This window comes from Podospora pseudoanserina, chromosome 5 (assembly GCF_035222485.1).
Source record: "Podospora pseudoanserina strain CBS 124.78 chromosome 5, whole genome shotgun sequence".
NCBI lineage: Eukaryota > Fungi > Ascomycota > Sordariomycetes > Sordariales > Podosporaceae > Podospora > Podospora pseudoanserina.
In genome coordinates this window covers 3266327-3279380 of record NC_085924.1, presented here as the reverse complement: position 1 = coordinate 3279380, position 13054 = coordinate 3266327, and the positions used below count along the sequence as shown (strand labels likewise).

General features: G+C 54.8%; 4 protein-coding genes across 4 annotated transcripts; 2 read left to right on the top strand and 2 right to left on the bottom strand.

The window, feature by feature from the left end:
- Positions 1-45: 45 nt before the first annotated feature.
- Positions 46-1080, bottom strand: QC764_507820 (uncharacterized protein; the record flags this gene model as incomplete). The annotated part of the gene is made up of 1 exon (XM_062948035.1): positions 46-1080. The coding sequence occupies one exon, from the start codon at positions 1078-1080 to the stop codon at positions 46-48; it is 1035 nt and encodes a 344-aa protein (XP_062799430.1).
- Positions 1081-1807: 727 nt separating this feature from the next.
- Positions 1808-4022, top strand: QC764_507810 (uncharacterized protein). Its single transcript, XM_062948034.1, has 3 exons — positions 1808-2594; positions 2674-3244; positions 3302-4022. The coding sequence occupies exons 1-3, from the start codon at positions 2322-2324 to the stop codon at positions 3949-3951; spliced, it is 1494 nt and encodes a 497-aa protein (XP_062799429.1). The 5' UTR covers positions 1808-2321; the 3' UTR covers positions 3952-4022.
- Positions 4023-4438: 416 nt separating this feature from the next.
- Positions 4439-6859, top strand: QC764_507800 (uncharacterized protein; the record flags this gene model as incomplete). The annotated part of the gene is made up of 2 exons (XM_062948033.1): positions 4439-6567; positions 6619-6859. 2 exons carry the CDS (start codon positions 4439-4441, stop codon positions 6857-6859), a joined length of 2370 nt encoding a protein of 789 aa, XP_062799428.1.
- A 155-nt stretch (positions 6860-7014) lies between these two features.
- QC764_507780 (uncharacterized protein) lies at positions 7015-11358 on the bottom strand. The gene is made up of 6 exons (XM_062948032.1): positions 10902-11358; positions 9124-10773; positions 8730-9004; positions 8368-8467; positions 7519-8248; positions 7015-7485 (listed from the first exon to the last, which is right to left on the bottom strand). The coding sequence occupies exons 2-5, from the start codon at positions 9429-9431 to the stop codon at positions 7798-7800; spliced, it is 1134 nt and encodes a 377-aa protein (XP_062799427.1). The 5' UTR covers positions 9432-10773; positions 10902-11358; the 3' UTR covers positions 7015-7485; positions 7519-7797.
- Between the last annotated feature and the right edge of the window lie 1696 nt (positions 11359-13054).

Sequence of the window (13054 nt, the reverse complement as noted above, 5' to 3'; positions counted from 1 at the left end):
CTCAAGATCCGTCGCCACATATCCCAATTATCCCAGGCCTTCTTCTCAAATTCCCTCCCCAGTCCCCGGCCGCCTCTCCGTATCAGAAGGACTGGCACTAGCACCAGTACCTGCAGTCTTCTCTCCCGCACCGCTCTCCACATCCACACCCCCCTGCTGCCTCCCCTTGCCCATATTCTTCATCCTCTGGTCATGCGACATCTCAGGGAACAAAACCCCAGGCGCGGCACAAGCCAACAACCCGCACGCAATCAGCACCATAAAGCTCTCCAACACCACAAAGCTCGACTCATGCTGCATGATATGATTCCCCCACCCTCCCGCCATCTCAGCAATCCGGTAAACACACCTAATCAACAGCGCAGCATACGCGCCCCCCATCGCCCACAAGAATCCCCTAAACTTCCCATCCTTCCACAGCGCGCTCCCTTCCATCCCAGGGTTTTGCCTAAAACCTTTCCTCACCCTGACTAGGTAATCGCCCGCCAACCCACCAAACGCCCCCAGAACCAAAACCTGAAGCACGATCCCCGCCATGATGATCCGATTCCCGTGCTTCAAAATATCATAGTTATCCCTCCCCGCCGCGGCCGCAACCCCCCCGCCAATGGCCTGAATCACCAAGCAGCTCACATCCGCGGGCACAAAGAATATCGGGTACAGTCTCGGTGCGATCCTCGACATCTCCGGGTTCAAGCTGATGACGATGTGTCGTAACGTTAGATACAACCCGACGCACACCAGCGTTGGGCCAAGAACAATAGCCACAATCTGCATCTTGAACGCGTCGGCGTTCCAGGCGTTTTCGCTGAGGAGGACGCGACCGATGTAGCCTACACATTCGAGGATGCAACCTGCTGCTACGGTGGTGGAGAAGCCCCATGTTTTTTTCCAGAGGCCGGTGAGGAGGGTGATGATCCCGAAAAGGCCGAAGCCGACGGCGAGGAAGACGTTGACGGGGAGGTTGGGGGAGTAGCCTAGGGTTGTGGCCTTGACGGGGCAGAGGGGAGAGATGGAGGGGCAGGTTTCGTAGGTGGGGTAGAAGTTCGGGGGGAGGGTGGTGAGGTCGATGTCAGTCATTTTGGATGCTGTTTGTTGCTGGCGGGGTGGTGTCCGGGTTGGGACGTTGGATATGGTTGTTGTTAAGTGTTGAGATCTCAGGATTGAATCTAGGGGTGGAGTCGGAAGCTCTAGTTTTCAGGGGTATAGATTTGCGTCGTGGTATCTGTCTATCCTCCAAATTGCCGTGAGTCTATCCGAAAACCGCGTGTACGTGAGAAAAACAACGTCAGCAAAAGAGTGTAAAAACGCTGATGTTGTTGAAAGTAGGTTGAGGGAAAGAATAGGCAAGGGACGGGAAGGCGGATGGGGTTGCCTTGGTCTAAAAAAACACAAGTTCCAGTGAGCTACAGCAGATCATCTATGTAAGATCCATCAGTTCGTTCGGGTTTGTCAAAAGCCCGAGCTCCTGTGGTGCTTCGTGCTGACGTGCTCGCAGCCGGATGTAATCTCTTTCTCCTCCTTGCGGTGTTTGAGCTCCGGGTCGAGGCTTTGCTCTGTTCAACAATGCGGCTGCGATAGGAAGGAATGTGGAATTTTGTGGGCTTTGCGAAAGCGAGTAGATTCGCCTCTAGGTGTTGGCTCTCATATTTGCTGTTTGGATTTTGATTGGTTGAAAATTCAAGATTGAGCCGAGTACGACTATCTACACCCTTTGGTGTAGCTATTGACCAAGACTGCCAAGCCAAAAGGGGTCCACCAAAGGAAGATTCTTCATCGGGCTCGGATTTGTCATGATGAGGCCTTTGACTGGTTGCTTGTCCTGATCGCGAATTAGGTTCTAGAAGATCTTGGATGGGTCTTCGATGACGAGGAGTCAGGCACTCAAGATCACCCCTAAAACCACCCAAAAAGTTGGTGATGACAGCTTCTTCTCTGACGTCGTTGGAATTTTTTGACAGCCCCAGATCCACAGTCATTTGGCACGTTGCTTGGCATCTGCGGGGATGGTTTTAGCGCGATGCAGTCCCACCGACCAGTTGAGCCTCGGGGGTCGCTATCCGGGTCGCTGGACCACAGCCTCATCAAGAAGCCATTGACCAGTCAAAAGGCCGCGCCATCTGTCTTTCATCTGTTCCTCCTGAGTGTTCGTTCAGAGTTTGGTCTTTTCTATCTGTTGAGTTGTAAGATACCTCGAGAGGAACAGAACATCAGAAATCAGACGGTTTCACGACCCAAACGTGGCCAACCTGTCATCACCCGCTCAATCTCACTGATCTCACTCCAACACGTTCCCCAGCCAATCATCTAGTCTCACCCACATGTCCAACTCCTCCAACCCGAACCCGAGCAGCAGCAGCAGCAGCTTGTTGACACCCAGTCCCTCCTCCCCAGCCGGGACCCCCACACCCTTCGGATCCAACGTTCCGACACCACATGGTGGCCAGAACGTGCCACCACAACCACCGGCTCCCGTCCCCACCCTCGTGACCCATCGACAGCAGCAGCCACCGGTGGGCCTGACGTACACGGGCCGAAGGACGCACAAAAAGAGCCGCACCGGTTGTGCCATATGCAAGGCACGCAAGATCAAGGTCTGCGCTCTCCCCCTACTCTTCCGATCGTTTCAAAATCTAGATAGATCCGATCTAACCAGACTGTCGGGTTCCCCAGTGTGACGAACGCCACCCGTCATGTCTCAACTGCATCTCGCACGGGGTCGAGTGCCCTTTTCTCACCGCTCCGCCGGGGACCGCCACTCCAGTCACGCTTGGGATTCCTAACAGAACCAGTGGTGCGAGGCATGCTGCCAAAACTGCCACGAGAGCGTCCCGCTCGCCGTCGTCGCCTTCGGGTCCGTATCCTCACTCTCAGTCGGTCGAGTCGGATGCTTTGCCGCTGTTGGAGCTGGAGCTGCTGCACAACTTTACCTCGAGGACATATCTCACCCTGGCGTCTGACGCTGGCGTGCGGGAGTTTTGGCGGGTGGATGTGGTGGATGCGGCGCTAAAGTGTGATTTCATCATGAGGGCTGTGCTGGCGATTAGTTCGTTGCATCTTGCTTACCATCAGGAGAGCTCGGAGAAGAGGGATTTTTATACCGCGCAGGGGATGGTGCTGCATCAGAAGGCGAGCAGGGAGGCGATGAAGTATTTGAGTGATGATGGGCAGCATCATCTGCTGCGGGTGGATAAGGATGCGGCTGCGAGGTTGTTTTTGTTTAGCATGTTGACGATATATTTTGGTAGGTCTTGCAGTTCAGGTAGTGTTGGAAGACTCTTTGTGCTGACATGGTCGACAGCATTGGCAAGTCCGAGGAGACCTCACTCAGAGGGGGGGTCCTTTTTCATCAACGAAACATCGTCTTTTCCAGAGTGGACGTTTCTTGTTACGGGCGCCAAATCACTGAGCAGTGTCCTTGGGCCGAGAGGTCACGAGACAATGCTAGCGCCGTTTCTCGCGTATGGAGGGCAGAGGTGGAGGACGCACAGAGCAAAGATGCAAGAGAGCCAGATGGGAGAGGCGTGGGGGCCGCTGTCTGCTCTGAGACAAAATATCCTGGTTAGCATGCAGAAACAAGAAGGCCAGGAGGGTGCCCAAGAGCGGCTGGCTACGTATATCCACGCTCTTGATGAGCTGGAGTTATCGTTGGTGATCATCACGCGAGAACAGAATGGAGAAGGGGCGGAGGAGGAAAAGGATGTGTTGGATGCTATGCTGTGGTTGTGGGAGGTGTCAGACTCGCTTGTGCCGCTGCTCAAGATACCCACACCGGAAGCGGTGGCCATCTTTGCGCATTTTTGCATACTGTGGAAACATCATGAGAGGACGTGGTGGCTTCAAGGATGGGGGGACCACTTGGTGGAGAGGGCGCATGAGATCTTGGATGAGGAGCACAGGGAGTGGATCGAGTGGCCTATGAGGGTTGTTGGGCTTGGTTTGGGGCGGTAGGTTTTACTTACCTCACACTACAAAAACCTATGGATACATGAGGGTAATAGATTTGTATATGATGCCACTATGAGCGTTTCTTGATTCCGTGACTTCCGTTGCGTGAGGGCATTCCCGGGTCATGACAGCCAATGGGAAAAGTGGGCCGATCCGACAGCTTGGTTGTTGTGCAGGATGGGGGTTGATTGGTGGGACTGCCCTACGTCATCGATACGACAGAGCTCCTGCTGGTTATCAACCTGCCATCCGAAGCTGAAACTGCAAAAAGCTGCGATGAACGAACGCTCTCAAACTATTGCATGCATCTCGCACAGACAACGACCGTTCACTATACAATTGAGTTTAACGGCGCGGCCCGCAATACTTTGACACCGCCCTACCGTTGAACTAGCACTCACACGACCACGACTACGGAACGGTCTCACTAGGTATCAGCAAACACAACCTTCAACAAACATCACGACAACCTGAAAAAAACACCACCAAAATGCCCCAATCCGAAATCCCCATCCCCAACCCCCCCGCCCTCCCCTCCTCCCTCCCAGACAGCATCCTCCACGACCTATCTGTCACCCTCCCTCCCAAACCCCTCCCCCCCACCGACCTCGCCTCCCTCAAAGCCTTCCAGCGAGCAGCAAACTACCTCGCCGCATCCATGATCTTCCTCCGCTCCAACACTCTGCTGCAAAACCCCCTCTCCCACAACGACATCAAGCCTCGTCTCCTCGGGCACTGGGGCACCTGCCCTGGCCTCGTCCTTGTGTATTCCCACCTCAACCTTCTTTTGCGAAACAACCACGACCTAGAAATGATTTTCATCATCGGTCCCGGTCACGGCGCTCCCGCTGCGCTGGCTGCTTTATGGCTTGAGGGGTCACTGGAGAGGTTTTACCCCGGGGAGTATGATCTCACAGAAAGCGGGTTTCATAACCTGGTGACGAGATTTTCTGTGCCGGGGGGGTTTCCGAGTCATATCAATGCCGAGACTCCGGGTGCTATTCATGAGGGGGGGGAGTTGGGGTATGCGCTGGGGGCGGCGTTTGGTGCTGTCATGGACAAGCCTGACTTGGTCGTCACGGTAGTGGTTGGTGATGGAGAAGCGGAGACGGGGCCGACGGCTACGGCGTGGCATGCGATCAAATTCTTGGACCCGAAGGAGTCGGGGGCGGTGATCCCGATACTGCATGTCAACGGGTTCAAGATTAGCGAGAGGACTATTTTTGGGTGTATGGATGACAAGGAGATTGTGGCTTTGTTTAGTGGGTATGGGTATCAGGTTTTGGTGGTGGAGGATTTGGAACGGGTGGATGAGGAGTTGCAGGGGGGGTTGGACTGGGCTTTGGGGGAGATCAGGAAGATACAGAAGGCGGCGAGGGAGGGGAGGGCAGTGGTTAAGCCGAGGTGGCCGATGATTGTGCTGAGGACGCCGAAGGGGTGGACGGGGCCGAAGGAGGTGGATGGGAAGATTATTGAGGGGAGTTTTCACTCGCATCAGGTGCCGCTTCCCAAGGCGGGGGAGGAGGATGGACAGCTGGGGGAGTTGAGGAAGTGGCTTGAGAGTTATCGGATTGGGGAGCTGGTTAAGGACGGAAGGCCGACGGAGGAGGTGACGAGGATTTTACCGCGGGAGAGTGAGAGGAGGTTGGGGCAGAATAGGCTGACGTATGATGCCTATGAGGGGTTGAAGAGGGTTGATTGGAGGGAGTTTACGGTGGAGAAGGGGATTGATCAGAGCTGCATGAAGGTTACGGGCAAGTTTTTGGACAGGGTGTTTCGGGAGAATCCGAAGAGCATAAGGTTGTTTTCGCCGGATGAGCTGGAGAGCAACAAGCTGGATGCGATACTGGATCACACGCAGAGGAACTTTCAGTGGGATGAGTATTCGAGGGGGAACGGGGGGAGGGTGATCGAGGTGCTGTCGGAGCATGACTGCCAGGCTTTCATGCAGGGGTATACTCTGACTGGGAGGACTGCCATCTTTCCTAGTTATGAGTCTTTTTTAGGTATTGTCCACACCATGATGGTACAGTACTCCAAGTTTGTCAAGATCGCCCGGGAAGTTCCCTGGAGGGGGGATTTGGCGTCGATCAACTACATTGAAACCAGCACTTGGGCTCGGCAGGAACACAATGGGTTTTCTCATCAGAACCCTAGCTTCATTGGTGCGGTTCTTAACCTCAAGGCTGAGGCTGCGAGGGTTTATCTTCCTCCCGACGCCAATTGTTTTTTGTCGACTGTTCACCACTGCCTCGGGTCAAGGAATTATACGAATCTCATCATCGGGTCCAAGCAGCCTACTGCTGTGTACCTCTCTGCAGAAGAAGCGGCCGAACACTGCAGGCAAGGCGCGAGCATCTGGCAGTTTGCCTCGACCCCTCTCGGGCCGAATGAGGAGCCGGATGTTGTCTTGGTGGGCATCGGGGTGGAGGTCACGTTTGAGGTTGTCAAGGCGGCGGAACTGCTCCGAGAGATTTGTCCGGCGCTGAAGGTCAGAGTGGTGAATGTTACTGACCTTATGATTCTTGCTCCCGTGAGCAGGCACCCTCATGCGTTGAGCAAGGAGAGGTTTTTGGAGTTGTTTACGCGGGAGAGGCCGGTGTTGTTTAATTATCATGGGTATCCGACTGAGCTGCAGGGGTTGTTGTTTGGACGAGAGGGGGTGGGGAGGATGAGGGTTGAGGGTTATAGGGAGGAGGGGACGACGACGACGCCGTTTGATATGATGTTGTTGAATGGGGTCAGTAGATTTGATGTTGCTAGGTGGGCGGTGGTGGAGGGGGTGAGGGAGGGGGATAACAGGGAGGAGGTGTTGGGGGAGATTGAGAAGAGGGTTGGGGAGGTGAGGGGGTTTGTTGAGGGGGAGGGGAAGGATCCGGATGATATGTATGAGGTTGCCAAGTTTGAGTAGGAGGGCTTCCTTGGTGGATAAAGTTATGTTGGTGTTATGTTTTTTAATGAATAGAGTAGAGGTTGTGGCTTGCCGCCAACCTGGAAGTTTTTGTACATCCATCCCCCAACGAGCTGAAATGTGATTCACATATTGCATGGTGCCATGTGTGTGGTGTAGACAGAGTGTTGCTTAGAAAAAGCCGGGGGTATATATATTCAGCAAAAACCGAAACGCTAAAACGCGGCAAAATCAGAGACCGAGAAAAAAATATCAACGCTACCTTAAAGACCTTGTGTCATGCCCGTACCAGGTACCTACTATAAAAAGCAAAAGTTGGGAGGTTTTGTGAAGAGGCCACAACGACACACAACACACACACACACACGCCTTTTTAATCCCCTTCCCCGTCCCCTTTCCCTTTCCCCCACCCCCCGACCAGAAATGAAATCCCCTGTTTGTTTTTCGACCCATGTTTGTTTGCCCGTTTCCATTCGCCCCTCCCCCAACCCCCCGTTTCCCAACCGAGTCCTGGAAAAAAACCTCTGTTGATTTGCCCCCTCCCGCTACCCTTTGCCCTGAGAAATAAGTGAGGGTATCCCGTGAAAAGAAAAGGAAAAGAAAGAAATATGGTTGTTGCCTGCTTCCTGTTGTTGTTGTTGTTGTTGTTGTTGTTGTTGTTGTTGTTGTTGTTGTTGTTGTTACAATGCGTGTTTGGTGTCGCTCGTTTGTTCTGTGGGTCCCTTTTGTCGAGTCGGTGTTGTCGGTGTGAATCCTCCTCTATTAAGTATCGGCTTTATTCCCTTCCGATGTGTATAATTTCTTGTTCTTGTTGTTGTTGTTGTTGTTGTTGTTGTTGTTGTTGTTGTCGTTGTCGTTGTTGCCCACGACAAGAGCCGGCCGTGTGGTGGGTTGTTGTTTGTGTAAGGTCTGTTTGCTGGGTTAGGTGAGGTGTGTCATCAAAGATCGGAGCTCCTCAAACAGCCCCTGCTCTCCCCCAGATACAGCCCCGCAAAGAAGAACAAGCTAAACAGCATCAGCAGCGCGAGCACCACCGTCGTGACAGCCGCAATGACGACAATCTCCGACTTTCTGAGCCGCTCCCGCTGCTGCTCCTCCACGCGCTGGTGCTCGCTGCCCCCCCGCCGGTTGCTCTTTTGCGCGAGCTGCGCGGCCTGGGCGGCGCGAAAGGCAGCGTCGGTCCCGTCCCAGTGCTCCATGGGTAATGAGTTGGTCAGCTCCTTTGACTCGTCGAGTGTCTTGATCAAAACGGCTGGCTTGTCTTCGTTGAGGGCCAGCGCCTTGACCAGCCGGACAGGTGACCCGACGGCGAGGGTCATGGGTGGGATGTTGCAGTTGACTACCGTGCCGGCGCCAATGACTGCGCCGTTTCCAATCGAGACACCCGGTCTGCATGGTCAGCAAAAAGCATCAGGTAACCGGGGGGGGGGATTTATCTGACCAATCATATCTGAGAGGTGTATCATGAAAAGAACTCAAAAAAAGAAAAAGAAAAAAAAAGAACTCACAGGATGGTGACGTTGGCGCCGATCCAAACATCGTTGCCAATCGTGACGGGAGCACCGGTGCTCAGCTTGGTCGTCCTTCGCCCTTCCAGGCTGACTGGGTCTGTTGTTGTGTGTTAGTGTCATGTCTTGTTGGTCATCGACTTCCCCATTGGGATGCATCTGCAGCAGTGCGAGACAAAAGGTCCCGCAACCTTGATCCTCGGGAACAGCTCCCGTTTGCCCGGACCGGATGATTCCGAGACATGAGAAAGCAGGCTGAGCTGAACACACCACACAGAGAGAAGAAAAGAAATGAGACCGGGGAGGGAGAGAGAACGGGGGAGAGAGAACGGGGGAGAGAGAGGGGGAGAGAGAAAACTTACGACCAACGCAGACAATGGTGCAATTGGTGCCAATGTTGCAGCGTTCCCCAATGATCAAGTCAGCCACGGGCGTGTCGAGGATCACGCAGTTGCGGTTTATGAAGGTGGTGCTCGCCACCTTTAGACGAGTACCGTAGTCAACCCAGAGAGGAGGCTTGACAAACGGGATGGTGGCCTTGAGGGTAGGATTGGTGATGGCCTGGTCGTGGGTGACCATGGTGCCCTCCTCTGCCGAAGTACCATCCGCCTTCTTAGGACGGTTGGGCTTGACAATGCTACAAGAAAAAAAACAAAAAAAAAAACGTTTGTTAGCCGTCGAAACACAGGGCACATAAGGACAAACTCCGAGGTACTCGGCCGGGACCGATCGGAGAACAAGAAACATAAAACGTACTCGAGCCACTTCTCGCCGCGGACTTTTACGTCGGCATCCTCTGGTGTGCTGTTGAATGCACGGCATGCTGCTGCACACGAGTTGCGCACGCTGCGGAAGTCGCCTTGTCCTGCAGGGAAGGAGATCTCGATGCCGTGATACTGCTGCTTGAAGGCGGCAGTCGGGAAGGGTTGGTCACTCATGGCTGCGTCGGTGTTGTTGGGTGAGATATCGGACCGAGAAGCCGCGTAAGGGTTGCTGGTGTATCGAAACTGTTGTCGCCAACGGAGCGAGGTCTTTTCCTCGATATGACCAGAGTAGGGGATCATGAAATGGTAGGCTGGTGGTTGTTGTTGCGGGAGGGGGTGAGTGTGCAAAGGTGCCAAGTGGCCGGGATCTTATACTCGGGGATACTGCAGACAGAGAGGCCGGCTGACGGTATCGGGAGTCCGTGGACAAAGAGGCTCTATGCTATCTAGGCAGGTGATTGCTGCCAGGTGGCCGGCTTCAATTACTCTTTCACCGGCTTCGATGAAGAAGATGCGAGGAGTCTCAAGTTCCTGATCCAGATCCCGAGGAGCAACCCAAGGGAGGGGAGGGGAAGGGGGCCGGCCCGGCGGATGACGTGGAGGGCTTCCCCGGACACTCCAAAGCCAGTGAGTGGGAGCAGAGAGGGAAAAAAGCAATTCGGTTGTCTCAGGTGTGGTGTGGCAGCTTTTCTCGGATTAAAGTCTTTTATGGAAGCGTGTGCGTGTTGGGTTGGTTCCAGCTGCAGTGGTGGTTGTGGCGGTGGTGCTGGAGGAGTTGGATGTGTTGCTGGACGGTACGGGGCCGGGACGTGTTGATTCGGTGCACAGGTGGTGAGGAGGGTTGATGCGATGCTGGTCATGGTCGTGGTTCATCGCCATGGCCGACAACAGCAACAACGACAACACCGGCACGGCTCGGTATGAAAGTTGGCGAGTTCTTCTTGATAGCAGACGAGAGACACACTCATGACGGAATTGGCTCCGCCCCGTGGTATTTAAGACTTACCGGGCGAGAGACGGACGGCAAGCAGAGCAGATCAGCGAATTTGATGACCTGGGTCCCTGAGCCCATTTTGTTCAATTTTCTCGTTGCGCCTCTCTGCAACCCTTGTCCCGGCTCAGCCCAAGCAATCCGTCAGCGGGGGAGGGGGGCGAGCCAGGGCAGTGGGTTCGTTCTTGTGCACACCCCTCCCCCTCCATCAACCATTCACCCACCTAAATATGACACGCAGGGGCCGCCTGGTGCTCGGTGCTCGTGAACAAGAGAGAAAATCGGATCAGTGAATCTGAACAGAAGCAAGGACCTCGAGCGAGAAATGGAGCCCAAGAGGTGTCTAGTGCCGTGCTGTATGCTGTAGTGTCTGTCAGGGGGTTCGGAATTTGCTCCAGAGGCGACAGAGGCAGCAGAGACGTGAGAGGGCCACCAAAAGAGGACATCGGGCCGTCGTGTGACCAAGCCCCGGGAGACCTGGGTCAGTTCCCCGTGTGCACACGCCATGTTCGTAGCCCTGCATACGCCGGGGGGAGTCCCAGGAACAGTGGCATCAGAGTGGAACCCCAGCTGGCTAACACAACCAACCAATGGTGGGGAACTGTGCAGGTCATCCATCGCTGTTGGTGCTGCCCCTCTGAAGGAAGAAATCTGAGATGTGACTGTCAGTTCTCAGTGGTCGGCCCCTGCCTTGTTCTGGTCTGGCCCCAAGCCACCCTTCCACCGACAACCGCTGGGAGTTGGGAATCGAAGAAAAGAAAAAAGGGCGGACTCCTCACCGAACGAGCCGACACCTCCAGGTTCCGTCCTCCGCCATTGGACCGCGGAGCCATCCCGGTTGCCGTTGGGGTGGTGCCTCAGCACACACAGGCAGCGGCAGCGGCAGCGAGCAGCACACCTCAGGGGGGCCGGGTGAGCTCTGCTGCACTGCTGCAGCCCAGAATGGTCCCAGTTGCTCCGCGGGATTACGCGCGCTAGACTCGCCCACTAGGCTGTTCCGAGGTAGCGTATCTGATCAATCAGGGCATCGGCCAAGATGGCTGTTCGCGGTTGGATAGTCTGAATGGTGTAATGGTAGTGTATGCGAGGGAGGAGGGATGGAGGGCTGGTGGTGACAAGTGGGTGAGTGAGAGGAAAATAAGAAAATGTGTGTTTCGAGGTAATTCGCAGCGCATACAGCGGTCCGGGCGATCCGTGACCTCTCCAGAGAGGTTCCGGGTCCCCGGCGGCCAGTCCCCCGCCCCCCTGGGCTCGAAGAATCCCGACCCGGCAGTAGTAGGGATTGGCCCGGCGTGGGCTGCCGGCGGCGACTAGCAGATCACACACAGGCTTGGATTACTCAATCACCCAAATCCCTCCCAGGGCATTGTTGCGCGCACCACCTGGGGGAGTGTTTGTGTTTGTTTCGCATTGTTGTTCTCTTCTTGGCCACGACGCTACCCCCACGTATGTAGAGTGTATATTTTCACATTTGTGTTACTTTTTTCTATTTTTGCGCGCAAAACAAAAGCATTGTTTTCCCACTTTCCTTCCCCTGACTAAGGTAGTTGCAGTGTACCTGGCTAGCCCCAAGCAAATTAACTTAGTGGTGTTAATAAGCTTTGGGTGGGGTTTCTCTACCTGCCTGTCCCCCTTCCTCTCCCCCCCAAAACCGGGCGGCCGGGTGGGTGCCGCGCACCAAACGCCAGTGCGGAGCCCGCAGCTGCGGCGTCGTCATTGTCGGCTCACTCCGTTTATTAGTTACATCTCGGTTGCCTCCACCCGCATTGCGCTTTTCAACACTCTCGACACTGTACCGGATGCTTTCATCACACACACCATCATCGCTGACCGGTGTAGTGTAATAAATGCATGACATTGCATCCATCGGGTAATTGGCCTGAGCAGCCGCGACCAACGAGCGATTGACATGGAAGAAAGTCGCGGAAGCGAAAACAGGGCATAGGTCTCGAAGGGTAAGAAGGGCAGTTGATCGGCCGGATAAACGCCGGTGCATACTCCGTACGAAGTATGTAAAGATACATCGACACGAGAGCGGCTATGCCCGCCCTGCAGTGCAAGTGTTGCTTGCGTCTCGGAGGGGGGCCTCGCAGTGCAGTGGTGGAAGCAGGGCGTGCGTGATGCAACGACGGGAAGCCGTGTGTGTGGCCAGCCAGCCCAAGGCAGCAAGCCTGGTCCCAGCACCAGCCGCGCAGCCGAGAATGACACCCAAGACCCTCCTTTGCAGCACATCAGCTGGCCTCTGACAAAACACCCCCTCCAGCTGCCATAAAGATATCCGTGATAGGTGCCTTGTAGTCCACCGAGGGAGGGGGATTCTTTGCTCGCTCGCTCGCTCGCAACACCGTATCCGCACGCACAGGGTAGCAGTGGTGAGGCCTGACGGGAAGGAAGATATCCGAAAAGAGGGAAGCGGTGAGGAGAGCCAATTGCCGACTCGCCGTCGTATTTCCCCCCCTCCACCACCCCCCCCTCATCAAAAGTCAGGAGGATGGATGCAACAAACCAGCTTTCCATGAATTCCCATCCTTCCTTTCCCGTGGTGTTCAACATGAGCGATTCGGATAGCGCACTTCAGGGTTCAAGGGCAAAGCAAGAAAAGTGGAAACATCGATGAAATGAAACACTGATCAAATCCAGGAACCACATGGGACGATGATTCCCCCGCGTGCTTTCGGACACCGGAGGAAATGATCCTTCCATTCCACCATCTCAAAACGAGTGGAAATCTTAACAAGTCCCCTTGGGGTTTGGTCAGGTACTTGAATACCAATCAAGTGGATCGATCCCGAATCTTAACCGAGATCCTATCCATCGCCCAGGCATCAAATTCTGGGTGTCATGATGACTTCATAGTGCCAAGACGGGGGCGAGTTATATATGTCTACGTGCCCCCTCATCAGACAAGTAACAATTGGCTTATAGCTACGGG